Source organism: Micropterus salmoides, unplaced genomic scaffold, assembly GCF_014851395.1.
Source record: "Micropterus salmoides isolate LMB-PRFRI ecotype aquatic unplaced genomic scaffold, ASM1485139v1 Ms_hic_scaffold_19, whole genome shotgun sequence".
Lineage (NCBI taxonomy): Eukaryota > Metazoa > Chordata > Actinopteri > Centrarchiformes > Centrarchidae > Micropterus > Micropterus salmoides.
This window is the reverse complement of record NW_024041039.1, coordinates 5490582-5506393: the sequence shown is the minus strand read 5'-3', so window position 1 is coordinate 5506393 and position 15812 is coordinate 5490582. Positions and strand designations below refer to the sequence as shown.

Here is a 15812-nt window from a genome sequence, read left to right as displayed (position 1 = left end):
CTTAGACTTCAACTCCTTGTATTTCAACTGAGAGTTCATCCCCTATCGGTACACTCAACTTAATTTCTTTGCTAATGGTTTAACTCTTAGTGTTTAAGCTTTGTCACTCAGCAGGCAGCACCAGCAAAGGCGTAGTATTTAGTCAACACGTCCTCATACCTAAACATCAAAATAGGTTGTCATTTGTCCCAAAACGATGTTTAGGACCGTTTCCAAATGACATGTTGGCACGTACCATTCCAGCAGCAGGTCAATTGATGTTTAATACGTGGTAAATGTTGTAAAACAGTCAGTTTAGTAAAACATTGTGGTTAGGATTCATTTAAGTACATTACGTAAGTCACATGACGTAAGTCCTCTACATAATGTTATTTCATTTAAAACATGTCAAATTTAACTTTATTTCATACGTGGACTCGAACCTGAGTGAAGGTCCTTTATCTAATCCATCACCTGCTTACATTGGCTTAGTTGCTATTTTTGTTTTATTTATAGTTTATAGTCACCTGACTTCTTCCGCCACTAGAGTTGGCCTAGCAATAAAACTTAAATAAGGCTTCATAAGCTGCTACATAATTATGGTTGAATTTTGTACATAGTCTATATCCAACAATATCCAGTGACTACTGAATTGACACTAGCAATAATTTGAATCCAAAAATTGAAATATAACCACTGTTGTAAATCAGTGATGAGATTGTTTTGTTCATCAATCATACTCCTTCACCTGCTTCACCTTTCACATCTTTTCCAGAAATGCAAATCAACTCCTAGCAATCACAAAGAAACGTTTTCGAGATCAATCGTAATATTTCTTAGCCTAAAATGTCTAAATATCTTGTTTCCTACAGACAGTCTCACCTGTGATGATGACAGACTTCCCGGCCATCGCTGCGTTTCTTTAACATTTGGATCTTTTGGAGAGTCAGTGTGAGGATGATGTAAACTCCCAGAACCACACTGACCAGCAACAGGTGATATATGGTTTATTACAGCGCCTGATCCACCTGAGAATCACTGACTTCTCCCACGGGGGATACATAAAAAAAGTTTCATCTTATCTTAAAAACTGATTTACCTTGAACCCCAGGGGAGAGGCTAACACTGAACTTCCTGTCAAAACATTCAAAATAAACCCTCTGTTGACTGCATGTTTTTTATATTCATAAATGTTGGAAAATTGTTCCCCCTTTAAATATGTTGTTTTCACTTCTGACATAATCCAAACCCAATAATGTAGAAATGCATTTAATTTGTAATCCTTCCTTTGATACAAACTGAGCTTGAACATTTCATAAGGTGACAAAATAGAGAAGTGAGCATTGCTTTTACACAATATATAAATACATCTTCCACAGACAAAGAGATGTGCAGTATGTTATCCTGCAGAGTGATGTTACTTGTGTTTGGGGTCAGTTAGCAACTCATACACAGACTCAAATAACAAAAATCCAATTAGATCATAAACAATTCAAAAACAACTGGAAGAAAAAATATTATATTGAGAATAATGTTCAAGCTCTGATATTTTCACTGAGTGATTTTTATGGCTCCATCAGTTCATTACTTAGTGTCTCATGATTATAGGAAAATACAGAGTTTACTCTGCGATGGGGAAGGGGAAAAAAAAAGCTTAGATTTCAGGTTTGGTTTTAGGACAGACCGCAGAAACTCTCACTGAGCTCCCACAGCTTCTTGGCCACAGCGTCGTCTCTCGCCTTCGACTCGATGTTCAACAGCGGCGCACACTGGGTGAAGTAGTGGCCGCTGAGGTGCTCGATGCCTTCCTCCAGGGCACAGTGGAGCGTGGTCTGAGCTCCGGAGTCAGCATCCACGAAGAAAAGGAAGATGATGGGTGTCATGATAAGTTTCCACCAGAAACCAGAGTAACGACCGATCTCTGTCTTTATGGCCCCTGGATGAAAAAAAAAAAAAAAAACAGAATATAGATTAAATGTAACAAATCACAAAAAAATATACATTTTTTTGTGATTTTTACATTGTATTTATTTATTTTCAGCATTTATAGCTTTAGCTAATTTGAAATGCCTGTTTTATACAAATACACATTACGTTAAAATAATGAGATACTAAGTTCAAAATTGAACATAGTAATTAATACTTTTAATTTATATGGAAAGCTATTTGTCAGAAAAAAAAATTATTGCTAAAATTTTAAATTAAATACAAGTTTGTTAATTTTGGGCATAAGTGAAAACAGAAAAGTCATATTTTCTCTAGAGTCAGCTCCCAAATATAAAATGCTACAGGTAGCCAAAACACAAGCACATCACAGACTGACAGCCAAAGGTGTGCCACATGAGCAGAGCTCTCAAAGTACTTTTGTAAAAAATTACAAATATATAAAGTCAGAGTTAAGAGGAACTAAGTAACAATGTCTAGCTACAAAGTCAAAATATGAATTTCTAAGTCAACCATTTTTATTTAATAAAAAATTAAAATAACAGGACAGCTGATTAGATAACAAGTCAGATTTGTAGGCAAATAAGAAAAAGGTATTGCATAATATGTAAACGTTATAACATACTTCATTAATATTATCAGATAGTAATTTTTTACTATCTGATAATATTAAAGAGCAAGTCAAATGTATGAGACAAGTTGACTTTAGTAGAATTTAGTATCTCATAATTAAACCTTCACATAAAATGCTGGACGCAAACATTAGATTTGTAAAGGCCTCAGCAATGATTTTAAACGAGCCAGGCTGATGTCTACTGACCAGGATGGAGGCTGTAGCAGGTGACCTCAGTGCCCTGCAGCCGCTTGGCGAGCTCGTAGGTGAAGAGGACGTTGCACAGTTTGCTGTGGCAATACCTCTGGAAGAGCTGATAGTCGCCGTTGCCGATACCTAACTCTTTCTGAGTCGTCAAAAGGTTAAAATCCACCTTCCCCATCTCGTATGCTTTGGAGGCCACGGTCACCACACGGCTCGGCCCGTTCGCCTTCAGCCGGTCCAGGAGCAACACTGTCAACAGGAAGTGACCCAGGTGATTGACGCCAAAGATCATCCCGAAGCCATCCTCCGTCTTTCCACTGGTTATCAGACCTGAAGACAGAAAATCATAATAAACTTACACTTAGGGCTTAGAAATGATCAGTTATTTTGTCATTACTTCCATAAATTTTGAGAGTGCATGAACACCAGTTAAGAGAGCGAGTGACGTCTAAACAGGTAGCTAAAAGAAAGAGAAAAATGGTTGAAATATCCAGCTTCTGCTACTCAAAGTAGAACGCAAACTTGACCAAACCAACCTCAATATTGACAGTTGAACTGTGTGTCATAGTTCTGGGATGGTTGGTGTTTGTGTTTCACATTTCCTGTTTTACTTTAGAGTTTATGTGCCCCTATTGTCTTGTTTTATTCCTAGACAGTATAATTATTTGACGAAGCCACTCCACGGTTTTGAATGGAGAGCAGTAAAGCCAATTTTGGTCCTATGTAATACTACTACATGGCTACTTCCTGTTGGCACCAGGGTTTAATGAGTAACAGCAGAAACACCGTAATTCTGGTAGCTGCATGGTTGCACCATTTTGCGCGAACAAAAATTATTTTGGCTCAGTGTGTTTGTCTCACTCGGATTGTGACTTTTTAATTGCACCACCTACAAGACTCAATTGCAGACATAGTCACTGATATTTTAGGGTTGCTGAGAACTTCTAAACAATATGGTTACATCTCTCATGTGTGACAGGATGTCGCAGGCTCATGATTTTTTTCTCTCCATGCAGGCTTTGGTCGGATTCACTGTTCAAACTCTCACTTACCCCCTTGGTTTTACTTCCTGTGTATGTGCACGCTGACTCCACCTGTGTATTTAAGTTGTTGTCTGTCTGTCACTCATTGCTGCTTCATTGTTCATCACAGTTCGGTTCATGACTGTTTCATACCAGTGTCTTATCCGATATCTCCTGTCTCTGGATTATTTCCTTGGTTTCCCCCATGTTGTTTGGACTTACTTTGTCAGTTTGTGGATTTAGAGATTTCTCATTGTATGGATTTTGTTTAGTTTGACTACCAAGTCACCTGTAAATTTTCACTAGTTTGTTCTAATAAACTTTACAATTTTACCGCCTGCACTCCTGTGTCTGAATTTGGGCCCAAAACCCTTGTGTCCCATTTCAGCGTTTTGGCTGACCGTAACAAAAACACTGTAACAAAAATCTATTTTTACATAATCAGTAGAGTAAAATGACCTCCAGTTTTAAATGGAATCGATTCAAATCAACACATTTTAAACAATGACAGGTGGTGTCAATGAAAGCGTAAATTAGTTAATTTCACTGGGCTGTGGGGGATAGAAAAGGTTGGAAACCACTGATCTACCGCACATTAACTAAAAGGACAGAGGCTGACCAGCGTTGTTGATGAGCAGATCCAGCCTGGACTCAGACTGGAGGAAGTTGTCAGCAAAGGAGCGAACAGACTTCAGACTGGCCAGGTCGAGCTGCAAGAAGATCACCTGGCTGTTCCCCGTCTCCTGATCACAAGGAAAACAAGGAGAGAGTTAGAAAACTTTGAACACTTACAGGAAAGTTTCCAGCAGTCCCTGCTCTATTCAATCACTAGATGGTTTTACAGATTTGATCATGTCAGGAGATATTTATAAAGCTGATATAGATACATGGGCAGATTAAATTGGCACAAATAACTGCTCATCATCAGCATAACAATAAAAATTACCCCAATATTTGTGAATGTAATCAGCTTTGGGTAACATATGTATATGCATGCAGAAGAGAAGAGGACCTAGGATGCAGCCCTGAGGTCCACCAGATGTATCTGTGGAAAAGTCACACTAACAATTTATGGGGAAAAAGGTTTTTTTACTGAGTGATGATCATAACTGAACATAAGTCTAAACAAATGGAGTATATTCCTTGTAAATTTGAGCTGTGACCTCTGCAGTCAGAAACTGTTTTTTTGTCTTTACTTGGACGATTTCCTGGATTGCGGCCTCAGCTCGCTTTCTGTCTCTGCAGGCCATGATCACCCTCGCGCCCCTCCTGGCCAGGTCCATCGCTGTGGTCTTACCGATGCCGGTGTTTGCTCCTGGAGAGGAATGATAGGAGCATGGAGAGTGTTTTTTTTTTATTAGCTATTTTTTTTAATAACGTTGCTCTACAGATGACAAAGGTAAGTCTGTCAGTCAGTCTACCTGTTTGGTCCAAACTGAAATATCTCAAAGACTATTGTGATATTATGACATTTGTTTAATTATATTGCTACTATATTTTGTTGCCCTTGCTTTCATTAAAGTAATTTTATTGTTTTATGTGCAGACAGGGCTTGACATTACTTTTTTGCTCCCCAGTCACTGTGGCTTGTGGTTTTCCAAAGTTACTATCCACTTTATATATTTTATATATACACTGGATTAGGCTGTTCAGTATGAAGATTTGACTTTTTGTTCCTTTCTGTTTCTTAGTTAGTCTCATGTTTTAGATTCAAGTTTGAATGCCTTTCATCATCATCTGTGATGTGAAAACATCAGACGTAGTAGACGAAGTGTGCATCCTGCTCATAGTGCATCCATCCATCCATCCATCGTCAACCGCTTATCCTGCGTACAGGGTCGCGGGGGGCTGGAGCCAATCCCAGCTTACATCAGGCGAAAGGCGGGGTACAACCTGGACAGGTCTCCAGTCCATCGCAGGGTGCTGCTCATAGGTCCTACTCACCTAAGTCACCTAATTTAACTTAAAAATTCAATCTTAACTTTCTTACACATGGGACTTGATCTCCTGAGTGAAAGTCCTGCGTTTGCTTGACCCATCCCCCCCTTACAGACACATGCTCATGGGAGCTGTAGTTGTTGGAACATTTCCATTTGAAATTATGTTATCTAAACTCCCACATTAAATGTTCTTGAATCCAGCTGGTGACACGCAAAACACATCCATTTAGTGTCAAACTTCATTTAGACTTAAAGCTGACTGAACATTGTGTTTAGACATAAGAGGAGACGTTTCTGTACAGGTTCCTGATCCTTTGTCCCACCATGAAAACAAACTGGTCTCCATTGGAATCTGTTATAACTAACACATTTTTTCTGTGAGGCGTTTTACAGCCATCTTTCAATGTTACAGAGGAAAATTTTTATTGTTATTATATACAGAGATTCATTCTGGGTCTAATATCACTTTATACATAGTGGATACCACTATCTAATAAGGCAGAGGTTGTCCCAGGGCCCCCATCTGATTGCATTTTTGCTATTATATGTTTTATTACAGAAAACCCATGTGAAACCCATGACCAAAATAGTCGTACATTCTGTCATTGTGTTACTTATGGATGGAATAATAGGGAAAATAAACTATTCCCCTTTTTGCTGCGGACTCCCTGGAACCTCCTCACGGACCTCTGGGGGTCTCCAGACCCCACTTTAAAAAGGTACACACAAGGGATGATCTTATTCATGGTTTATAAATAATTTACTAAAGCTAAGCACAAAGGTTTTTGGTTGCCAGGTTGTGAAAAAGTCCTTAGACTGATGGGCCATTGGATCACATCCCTGAGCAGGTCCCAAATCCACTTTTTAACAACTTTCTAAGCATTTATTCATGGATTACTACATTCATAACAGCATTTGTACCAAACTGAAAGGATAAACACTAGCCAAAGGCATCTTTTAAATCCATCAATCCAAAATTTGTCAGAAATTTTTTTATTAAACATTAATAAACACATTAGCTACAACTTTAAAAGGATGGCACACACCCTTTAAGTGTTATTACCCCATAAAGGCAGCTTGGCCTGCAGCCTGTGAACTCACCAGTGACAATGGCAGTTTTCCCATGTAACTTTGCAGTAGATTTACATCTGGGCAACTTGAGAAAAGTCATGTGAAGAAGAAAATAACCTCCGACTAACACAACTCCGAACAGCAGCAGCTCCAGCATCATCCTGACTAATACACCAAATTACAGACACTCGGTGAACAAAAAGTGCAGCTGTTTACATGTGAGCAGCTGCAGTGTGTGTGTGGACTCCTTTTCCTGCCTTTATGCAACAGCTTATCTGCTGTAGCAGAAGCTCCACGCCCTTTTCTCCCCTGACAGCCAATCGCTCTCTCCTCTGACTGTTAATCCAATTCAAAGTAAACAGTTTCTCCCTTCAGCTTCTTGCACCAAAGCTGTGCTGGAGAGATCAGATTACAACAGACAGGCTGGTATTTCACTATTAGGAAAACCGGCAAGTTTTGTCAATTGGATGGGGGGGGAGTACTAGTAAAACTTTGCAGAGGGATTTCTGGCAGCCGCTACATGTTGACTCAATGTAACTTAATGTAACATGTAGTGTTACATTAAGTTTCCCTCCTATACAATGTAGTTACATAAAGACATGCAAATGTCTCAAAGGTTGAGAGGTTGAAGGTCAACTGCAGCACCACCTTGTGGCCTTACACAGTAAGCCTATTACAGTGGTATTACAGTGCTGTAAAGTATTTTTAAGGTCAGGTAGGCCTTTAAATTGTGTGTATGCCCTTCTTTGCAGTCTCTTATGTTTTATATATCGCTCTCTCAAAGCCACAAGACTTCCTTGACAAAAACAGTAATTTGGGGCTTCTATAAATGTTCTCCCAGTTAGTAACATATAGGAGTGGGAATCACCAGAGGCCCCACGATACGATATTATCACGATATTTATGTTGCGATTCGATTTTATTGCGATTTTAAATATATTGAGATATATTGCAATTTATTACCTTTTACCAACTACCAATTAGGTCCCTAAAGTCAAACTTTGTCAACATCTGTTTATCTAAAAAGATACATTTCTCTGTTTGTTCATATCACTTTTTAGTGACATGTTTATGTTTTCTAGTGGACTTAAAAAGCAATAGATTTTATTTTTCTAGTACCAAAAAGTTAAAACTCCCATCTGCAATTTATATAATAAAATATCGATACTTGGCGACTGTGTACCGATACAGTATTGCCATGGCAAATATCATGATACTATGCTGTATCTATTTTCTCCCCCCCCCCCAGTCACATATAGACAGAAAAATTGAGGAAAGAATGAAAGTTACCCATCAAGTTTGCATTCAAGTTTGCACTCCTATACACATAAAACTAAACTTTGTGTAGTCTGTACAGAGAAAAAAGGCCTAATGACAAGGATCATTGAAGCTGTTCTAGAGCAGTGGTTCTCAAAGTGGGGTCCGGGGACCCACAAGGGGTCACCAGCAACAAGGGGAATAATTTATTTTCACTATACATTCCATCCATAAGTAACACAATAAAAAAACGTATTACTATTTTGGTCATGGGTTGCATAAACGTTCTGTAACAAAACATATAAAAGAAAAAATAAAAGAAACTGGGACAAAACTGTATCAAATGGGGGTCCATGGTCTAATTTGTGTCAGTTTAGGGGTCCTTGACAAGAAAACGTTTGAGAACCACTATTCTAGAGGCTCTAACACACTCAATATTCTTATCCGTCTGTATGTCAGTCTTTTGCTGTCCAGAGAATGATTAAATGTTAATGTTTCAGACATCAACCACTGGGTGGTGGCAGCAGAACATGTCCTAAATAACATGATCAGAGCGATACTTCAATTTAAAAAGGAACAACACAACATAATTAGACATGTACAAATTATTATTATAATTATTAGTAATAGTATGGACCATAGACATACAGGTCTAAAAAAGTATAGACAAGACAAACTTATCACCCCAGAGTAAACCGCTTTCAGCAGAGGGACAGTTCATAGCTCACTGACTTAACAATCCATTTAAGATCTTAAAAGTCCTTTGTGGTTATTCCACCTTTAGAGAGTCCACAGAGCTTTTCGCTGACCTCCCACAGTTTCCGGGCCGCAGCGTCGTCTCGGCCCCGCGCAGATACTTCCTGTACGGCACAGCAGGAGAAGTAACGTCCGCTCAGATGTTCGATTCCCTCCTGCAGACAGCAGTGCAGAGTGGTCTGAGCTCCGGCCTCCGGGTCCAGGAACAGCAGATGGGCAATGGGCTCAATGAAAACCTTCTGCCACAGGCTGACATTACGTGAAAGCTCGGTCCGAACAACACCTGAAAGGGTGAAGACGTGCACATGGTTTAAAGCAGTGGACACAACATTGATCTGAGGAAAAATACTGAAAGTTGCAGAATGCACCTGTTTAGGCTTATTATCACAGCATCACAGTTTAAAAGATCACTTCACACCAAATCTTGTGTGGCAAAAGGCATGCATGCAACTTCACAGGTGTGGTCTGTTGAACTTGTTACCAAGCCCATAGCCACGATATTTGAAAGTACCCTGTAAGGTACAGAAATGGTCCTCAAAGTGTGTTATTTTCAAATGCACATCCACCAATGTGTCCCTGAACAAGACACTTAACCCCTAGTTGCTCCAGAGGTTTGCAAACTCAGACATAGAAGGTAAATGAATAATTGTAAAGGTACATTTTTGTCACTAGGGGTGCAGAAATGTTCTTTTAGAGGTAACGAAGTTACGTTAAGTTCAAAGGTACAGTCCTTGCACCCTGCTAGAGTACAGCTCGATCGACAAAGCATTTGTACCCTTTTAGGTCCATTCCTGTGCATTGATTTCTCTGTGTGTGTATATCCTGTTATGTGGGACTGTAAATACCAGTTTCTGACTTGGTTGCCGCTGAAAAACTTACATACGGATATCCATAAATCTCTGACATGTTTATTGAAAAGAATGCAGTAAAACCTAACTATGAGTTATGGTGCTGCACTATATAGTGTTTTTTCACACACACATGTCTGGCAAATGCACCTGTCTTTATGCACATTTTTCAATTTGTGTTATAAAATAACTCGTAAAATTCATAATATCACTAAAAGTTTTCTCAACTTGGCTAAAAGTTTGTCTGGATAAAAACTAAATGAAAACATTTTTAAATAAATGATGCCATACATGAAGCATGTGACTTAAACCACAGATGGAATCTGCGCTACATTTGGATGGAAACCTGACTAGTGATGACATTTTCACAATGGTACGTGTAACTACCTACGTCAGGATTCAAAGTTAATGCATCTATGTGCTAGAAGATGTCCTAGAAAAATATTTTCGGCAGTGTGGAGACTGTTAAGGCTTGGACGTTACCTTCAGTACCTCAATAAGGATGTCGCACTACCTGAACTGAAAACGTAATTCAGGCACCCATTAGGTTTTTCGCCAACATATTTGGCAAAGCACACTAGTAGGACATCAACATATTTAGTTTATGTTTGTTGGGAGTGTGTTACCTGGGTGGACGCTGTAGCAGGTGACGTTGGTTCCTTTCAGCCTCTTGGCGAGCTCGTGGGTGAAGAGCATGTTACACAGTTTACTGTTGCAGTAGGCGTGGAAGAACTGCCAGCTGTACCTGCCGGTGCCCAGGTGTCCGTTTGCCTCCAGAGCCTGAACACACAAACGGCTTCATAAACTAAGTATCACTTGAGTGACGAGGATCATTACTGAGTACAGGTGAAAAGGTTTGTGATGAAGTCATTTGTCTAGGTGTTGAAAGAGACAGTGTAGCCTGAATGATCACCTGAGTGACACGAATCATGACTGAGTAGGTGAAAAGGTATGTAATGATGTAATTTGTCTTGGTGTTATAAGAGACAGTGACGCTTGGAGCCTCAGATGAGGAATGTTCTCTGCAGAAAACTCGGTATGAAACAATCCCTTTGTGTGACAGAGTTAATATGAGATACACAAACACCTTAATGAAAGAATCCTCAAACAGAGGAACCTGTTCTGATGGTGAAGTGTTCCTAATATGTTATCATATGTTGTCAGAGATGGGACTGAAAGACAGTTGCAGTGAAACCTCAGTATATCTGAGTCTGAATGAAGAAGATGCTCCAAACAATGTGAGTGAAGGAGGGTTGATAGAGTATAAAGAGTTCAAATATCAGCAGTAAAAGTAGGTTATATACAGTTTCCTAGTTTTAACTACTTTATGTACAGTTAGCTAGTTTAGTCTAGTGGTTCCCAACCTAGGGGTCGGGCCCCTCCAAAGGGTCACTAGATAAATCTGAGGGGTCTTGGAAAAAAAAAAATTCTGATTCTGTTTTTTTTGTTTGTTTTTGGACTTCTCTCTTCTTTGAATTTTAATAAAACATTTAATAATTTGAAATTAAACCACGTATAGAGGAGAAAGGTCTCTTTGTATGTTCTAAGGTTATCGTGTTTCTAATGTACAGAAAAAATAACTAATCATCAGATCAATGCAGTGGAGTAAAACACATACAACTGAAGTATAGTAGAATTAAAGTATAATTAACTCAAAATTGTACTTGACAAGTGACTTGAGTATGTACATTGTTACTTTCCTGTGGAAAACGAAGAAAGGATGAAAGCAAACAAGAAAGCACTGAAATAAGTTGAAGTGTAAGTTACAGCATGGAAACAGTAGTATAAGCAGTGAAAGCAGTACTTAGTAAATTAAGCCCTGAAAATGCACTTAAGTTTGTTGACCGTTAAATTCCTCCTCTTCATACTGTCGTAAGGATGTGAAATTCTGGTTTTCTGTAGCTAATACTGTAAACTTCACTATAATTACCCAATTCTCTAATTTGAATCATCATGTTGTATTGTTTTTATCTAAGTGGAATATTTGAAAGGTGCTGACTGTGAGTTGAACTATAAACACTGAAAAATGCCAGTGTGTGCGGCAACAACTGTGTATTTGTATGTCATGTGTGTGTTGACTAAGCAATTAAAAAGCTCACGTTGAAGTCGATGTGTCCCCAGCGGTAAGCCATGGAGGACAAAGAGACCACTCGAGCTTCCTCCGCCTCCTTCAGACGATCCAGCAGCAGGCAGGTCAACAGGAAGTGACCCAGGTGGTTCACCCCAAACCCAATGCCGAAGCCGTCTTCCGTCCGCCCGTCAGCTACCAGACCTACAGAGCAGACAGAGACTTACATTTACATTGTTTTAGGAATGTCAGCAGTTCTTTCTACTATTAAGATCGATTTGAGTTTACCTTTATCTTAACCTGAACCCAACTTATCCCAAACACCAACCAGTCGTCCCTGTGGTGCCTAAACATGACCAAACTTGAACCCTAGCCGCACCATGAAGGGCAATCCTATGGGAAATGCTATTCAGTGGGGAAACACGCTTTAACGCAAGATGGGAACTGAGCTACTTCATGTAATTACATGTAAAAAAAAAAAATATATATATATATATATATATATAATATAAAAACTAGCTATTACACTGTAGAATCCCTCTTTGTTATCTGCAAAACTTCTGTCTCCCCCGTCTGACGTTCTAACAAACATTCATTTATATGTAAAAGTCCTGCACTTCAGCTTTAAAAAAGAGTAATATCTAATAATATCTGTTATAATAATAATCTGTTCTTTATTCAGTCATTGGATCTTTCTCACACTAACTTGTTTTTATGTACAATATTAAATAAAAACATCAAATAATTTAAAATGTAATGAGAAAACAAACTAAATAATGCAAACTTAAGTAAATTATTTTAAATTAATGGTAAATAACTTGTTTTGTCTAACATAATTTAATTTAAAAAAAATAGTTGAGACATTTTAAATATGCAGTATAATGATGACATTAGTAGTTTGGGTTAAAAAAAAAAAAGTACAACAAAAATGACTAAAAGTAAAAAAATTTCCTCTAATGCCTAGATTAGGTCAGTTTCATTGACAACATTCCGCCTCAATAGTCAGAAGACTTTGTCCCAGTGAACACTTTGTTTAGGTTGAAGCCAGTGATGTAATTTTGTCTGCATTCCATATCAGGTGTGCCACCTCTCTGATATTGTAACTTCTGGCTCACTGTCAGACCTGAATGAAACAGTTACAATACACCCGTGCTTCTACTGCTGCCACAGGTCAAAATGTCTGCTGTCAAAATCTAACTTCTGTTCCTCAATGTGTTTTCTGAGGTTTATTTCATCAAAACATTGTCACAAGAATGTCACATTTTCTGTCCGTATGCTAAGATAAAGGAGCATCTACTGCTGTCTCTAGATGAAAGATAAAAACTAGTATTAAGAGAGAGCCTACACCTGATTATCTGGTTTTCTTTTAAGACCTACTACTAAACTGACAACTTTGATTGTTTCTTTGTTTCATCAGTTGGACAAAGAACTCAAGTGGCCTCAAAAACACAAAACTTAGGTATACTATGTGTCAGAGTCTCCTTCATTATTTCATGAACTATAGGCCTTTTTCAGAGGAGAAATTTAGCCATGTCATGGCAGGAAAAGCACAGGTGTAATCCATAACATTACAGTTTTTTTTTAATTGCTTAAACACTATAAACAGGTTTTCAAACAATACTTTCAAAACCACAACTCCATTTTTCAAAAAGCACACTAATTTCCCTAAACTCTTCTCACAAATCCCTTTATTTCTCATTGCCTACACCGTGTGGTCATTTAGAAAGCATTAACATTCAATATTGTTCACTCAAGTCAGCAAAACTTGAGCTCAATCAGCACATAGCTACCCAGGTGGAAACACAAAGAGTCACCATTGATAACACTCCAATCAGAACCTCCAATAGATAGATAAAAGGGACAGAGTCAGTTTATTCAGTTGTGGAACAATGGATCCAGAGACATGTGAAGGAAGAGGTTGAGGACACCGGAGAGGAGGAGCAATAAGGAAATGGGAAGAGAAGTAGGGAAAGGAGAAAATGTATGTTATATGTCATGTCTGAGGGCAAAGTTTGGTTTTTCAGCGAGTGGTGGAGATTGAATGGTTTTAAGTGGAGAGCTTCATTCTGACCTGAAAATGGGGTGTTTGGGGATTTGAGTGAGAAGTTGTGGATTTGTGTGTAGAGTTTCGAGAAAAAGAGGCATAATTTCAAGAAATGTGTTTAAGCAATCAAGATAAACTGCAAAAACAACTGCATTACATTTAGGGTGATCTAGTTTTGGGGGGTCCTGGTATTGTGCATGCTGGCTCACTGTCATGCCTTCCTGGGACACTTAATGCTACTGATTAGTTTCACCTGTGCTTCTCCTGCTATGACCAGTCAAAATGTCTGCCATGAAAACGGCCCCTTATACATTATGTAATCTGCTTAATTAAATTACCACACAGCTAAATTTCACTAATTTGTAATGCTAGTGTGACCGCTATGCAGCTGCATCTTGTGCACAAGGACGGCGATGCAGGTGGCGGCAAATGTGTGACCAAAACTTTTGTATGTTGTTGTATGAGAATGTCTTCAATGCATGCCGTTAAAACTAGTCACTTGCCAAGGCTCTGCTTGATGTGTCGACTCAAGGTAAACCTGAAACAACTCGCATTCATTCACATACTTTCACAAAAGTAATAAATAATTTGTCTTCGTGTAACAGCATGTGTTTGTGTACCAGCGTTGTTGATGAGCAGATCCAGCCTGGACTCAGTTTTCAGGAACGTTTTGGCAAAGCAGCGGACGGACTTCAGACTGGCCAGGTCCAACTGCATGTAGAGCACATCAGTACTTCCTGTATCCTGGAACAAGATCATCATGTCATTCTCCTTCTTTTCATTCTTTTTGTCGATTCTTATCTCTCAAAATACTTGTAACAGTTTCAGTTCACCTCATGTCCAACTAACGCTTCAACTCCTTTCCTCTAATGGTGTTAATAGAGGTCATTTTTTAGTGTTTATACCACTATTACCAAATACTTCAGCTTCTGTCACAGTTGACACTTAAACGGACACAGCTTGTGTCAGTGATTACATCTGAATTTAGACTTCAACTCCTTTTAGCATTCACTAGAGTCCATCCTCCATCAGTACACTCAACTTAATTTCTGTGCTATTGGTTGAACTCTTTGTTTAAGCTTTGTAACTCAGCAGGCAGCAGCGGCAAAGGCGTAGTATTTAGTCAACACGTGCTCATACCTAAACAACAAAAGAGATTGATTGATGACATGTAGGACCATTCCCAAATGACATGTGCAAACGTTGGAACGTACTAGTCCATTAAAAGGTGTACCAGACCTTAAGTACACTATTATGACCTAAGTCGATTGACGTTTAACACGTGGTCATAGTCATAGTTTGGTACCATCGTGGTTTGGGTTAAAGTAAGTACATTACGTAAGTCCTCTACATAATAATGTTATTTCACTTAGAACATGTCAAATTTCACTTTACAAACCTGTTTTTAATGTGAAAGAAAGAAAGAAACAGCTGAGTATGCAGCCTCTCCTTAACAAGAAATGACATGTCTCAGGACAGTGAGTGATTTTTTTCAAAGCCTGAATGGAGCATCAAATGTGATCTCTGTGTTTCCTTGAATTGTTCTTGTCTCTACCTGTTGTATATCTCTGATAGCAGCCTCGGCCTTGTCCCGGTTACGACAGGCCAGGATCACTCTGGCTCCCTTCCTGGCCAGGTGCAGAGCCGTGGCTTTACCGATGCCGGTGTTGCCTCCTGCACCAAGAAAACAAACAAAACTGTCAGCAACAATATAACATCATGTGTAATGTTTTTCTCAGCCTGTTAAATGTCTAGATATCTTGTATCCAGACAGTCTCACCTGTGATGATGACGGTCTTCCCGGCCATCGCTGCGTTTCCTTTGCATTTGGATCTTTTGAAGAGAGTCTGTGTGAGGATGATGTAAGCTCCCAGAACCACACCGACCAACAACAGGAGATACATGGTTTGTTACAGCGTCTGATCCACCTGCGAATCACTGACTGACTCAAGAACTGAGCTCTGTCATTTATTCACCTCGTGGGACTCACCTGTCGGACCAGTTCTACCTGCTTGAGCCTGGCAGGTGAGTCACAGCTCAGGAAGATCCAACTGGTTCTGCTGGCA

At 39.1% G+C, this 15812-nt stretch overlaps 2 protein-coding genes across 2 annotated transcripts; both read right to left on the bottom strand.

Annotated features, from left to right (window-relative positions):
* Positions 1-969: 969 nt before the first annotated feature.
* On the bottom strand, positions 970-7686 carry LOC119910907 (dehydrogenase/reductase SDR family member 13-like). Its single transcript, XM_038729756.1, has 5 exons — positions 6804-7686; positions 4959-5077; positions 4382-4505; positions 2744-3070; positions 970-1915 (listed from the first exon to the last, which is right to left on the bottom strand). The coding sequence occupies exons 1-5, from the start codon at positions 6931-6933 to the stop codon at positions 1653-1655; spliced, it is 963 nt and encodes a 320-aa protein (XP_038585684.1). The 5' UTR covers positions 6934-7686; the 3' UTR covers positions 970-1652.
* A 220-nt stretch (positions 7687-7906) lies between these two features.
* Positions 7907-15723, bottom strand: LOC119910904 (dehydrogenase/reductase SDR family member 13-like). Its single transcript, XM_038729753.1, has 6 exons — positions 15527-15723; positions 15302-15420; positions 14367-14490; positions 11734-11906; positions 10261-10414; positions 7907-9069 (listed from the first exon to the last, which is right to left on the bottom strand). Exons 1-6 carry the CDS (start codon positions 15648-15650, stop codon positions 8783-8785), a joined length of 981 nt encoding a protein of 326 aa, XP_038585681.1. The 5' UTR covers positions 15651-15723; the 3' UTR covers positions 7907-8782.
* Between the last annotated feature and the right edge of the window lie 89 nt (positions 15724-15812).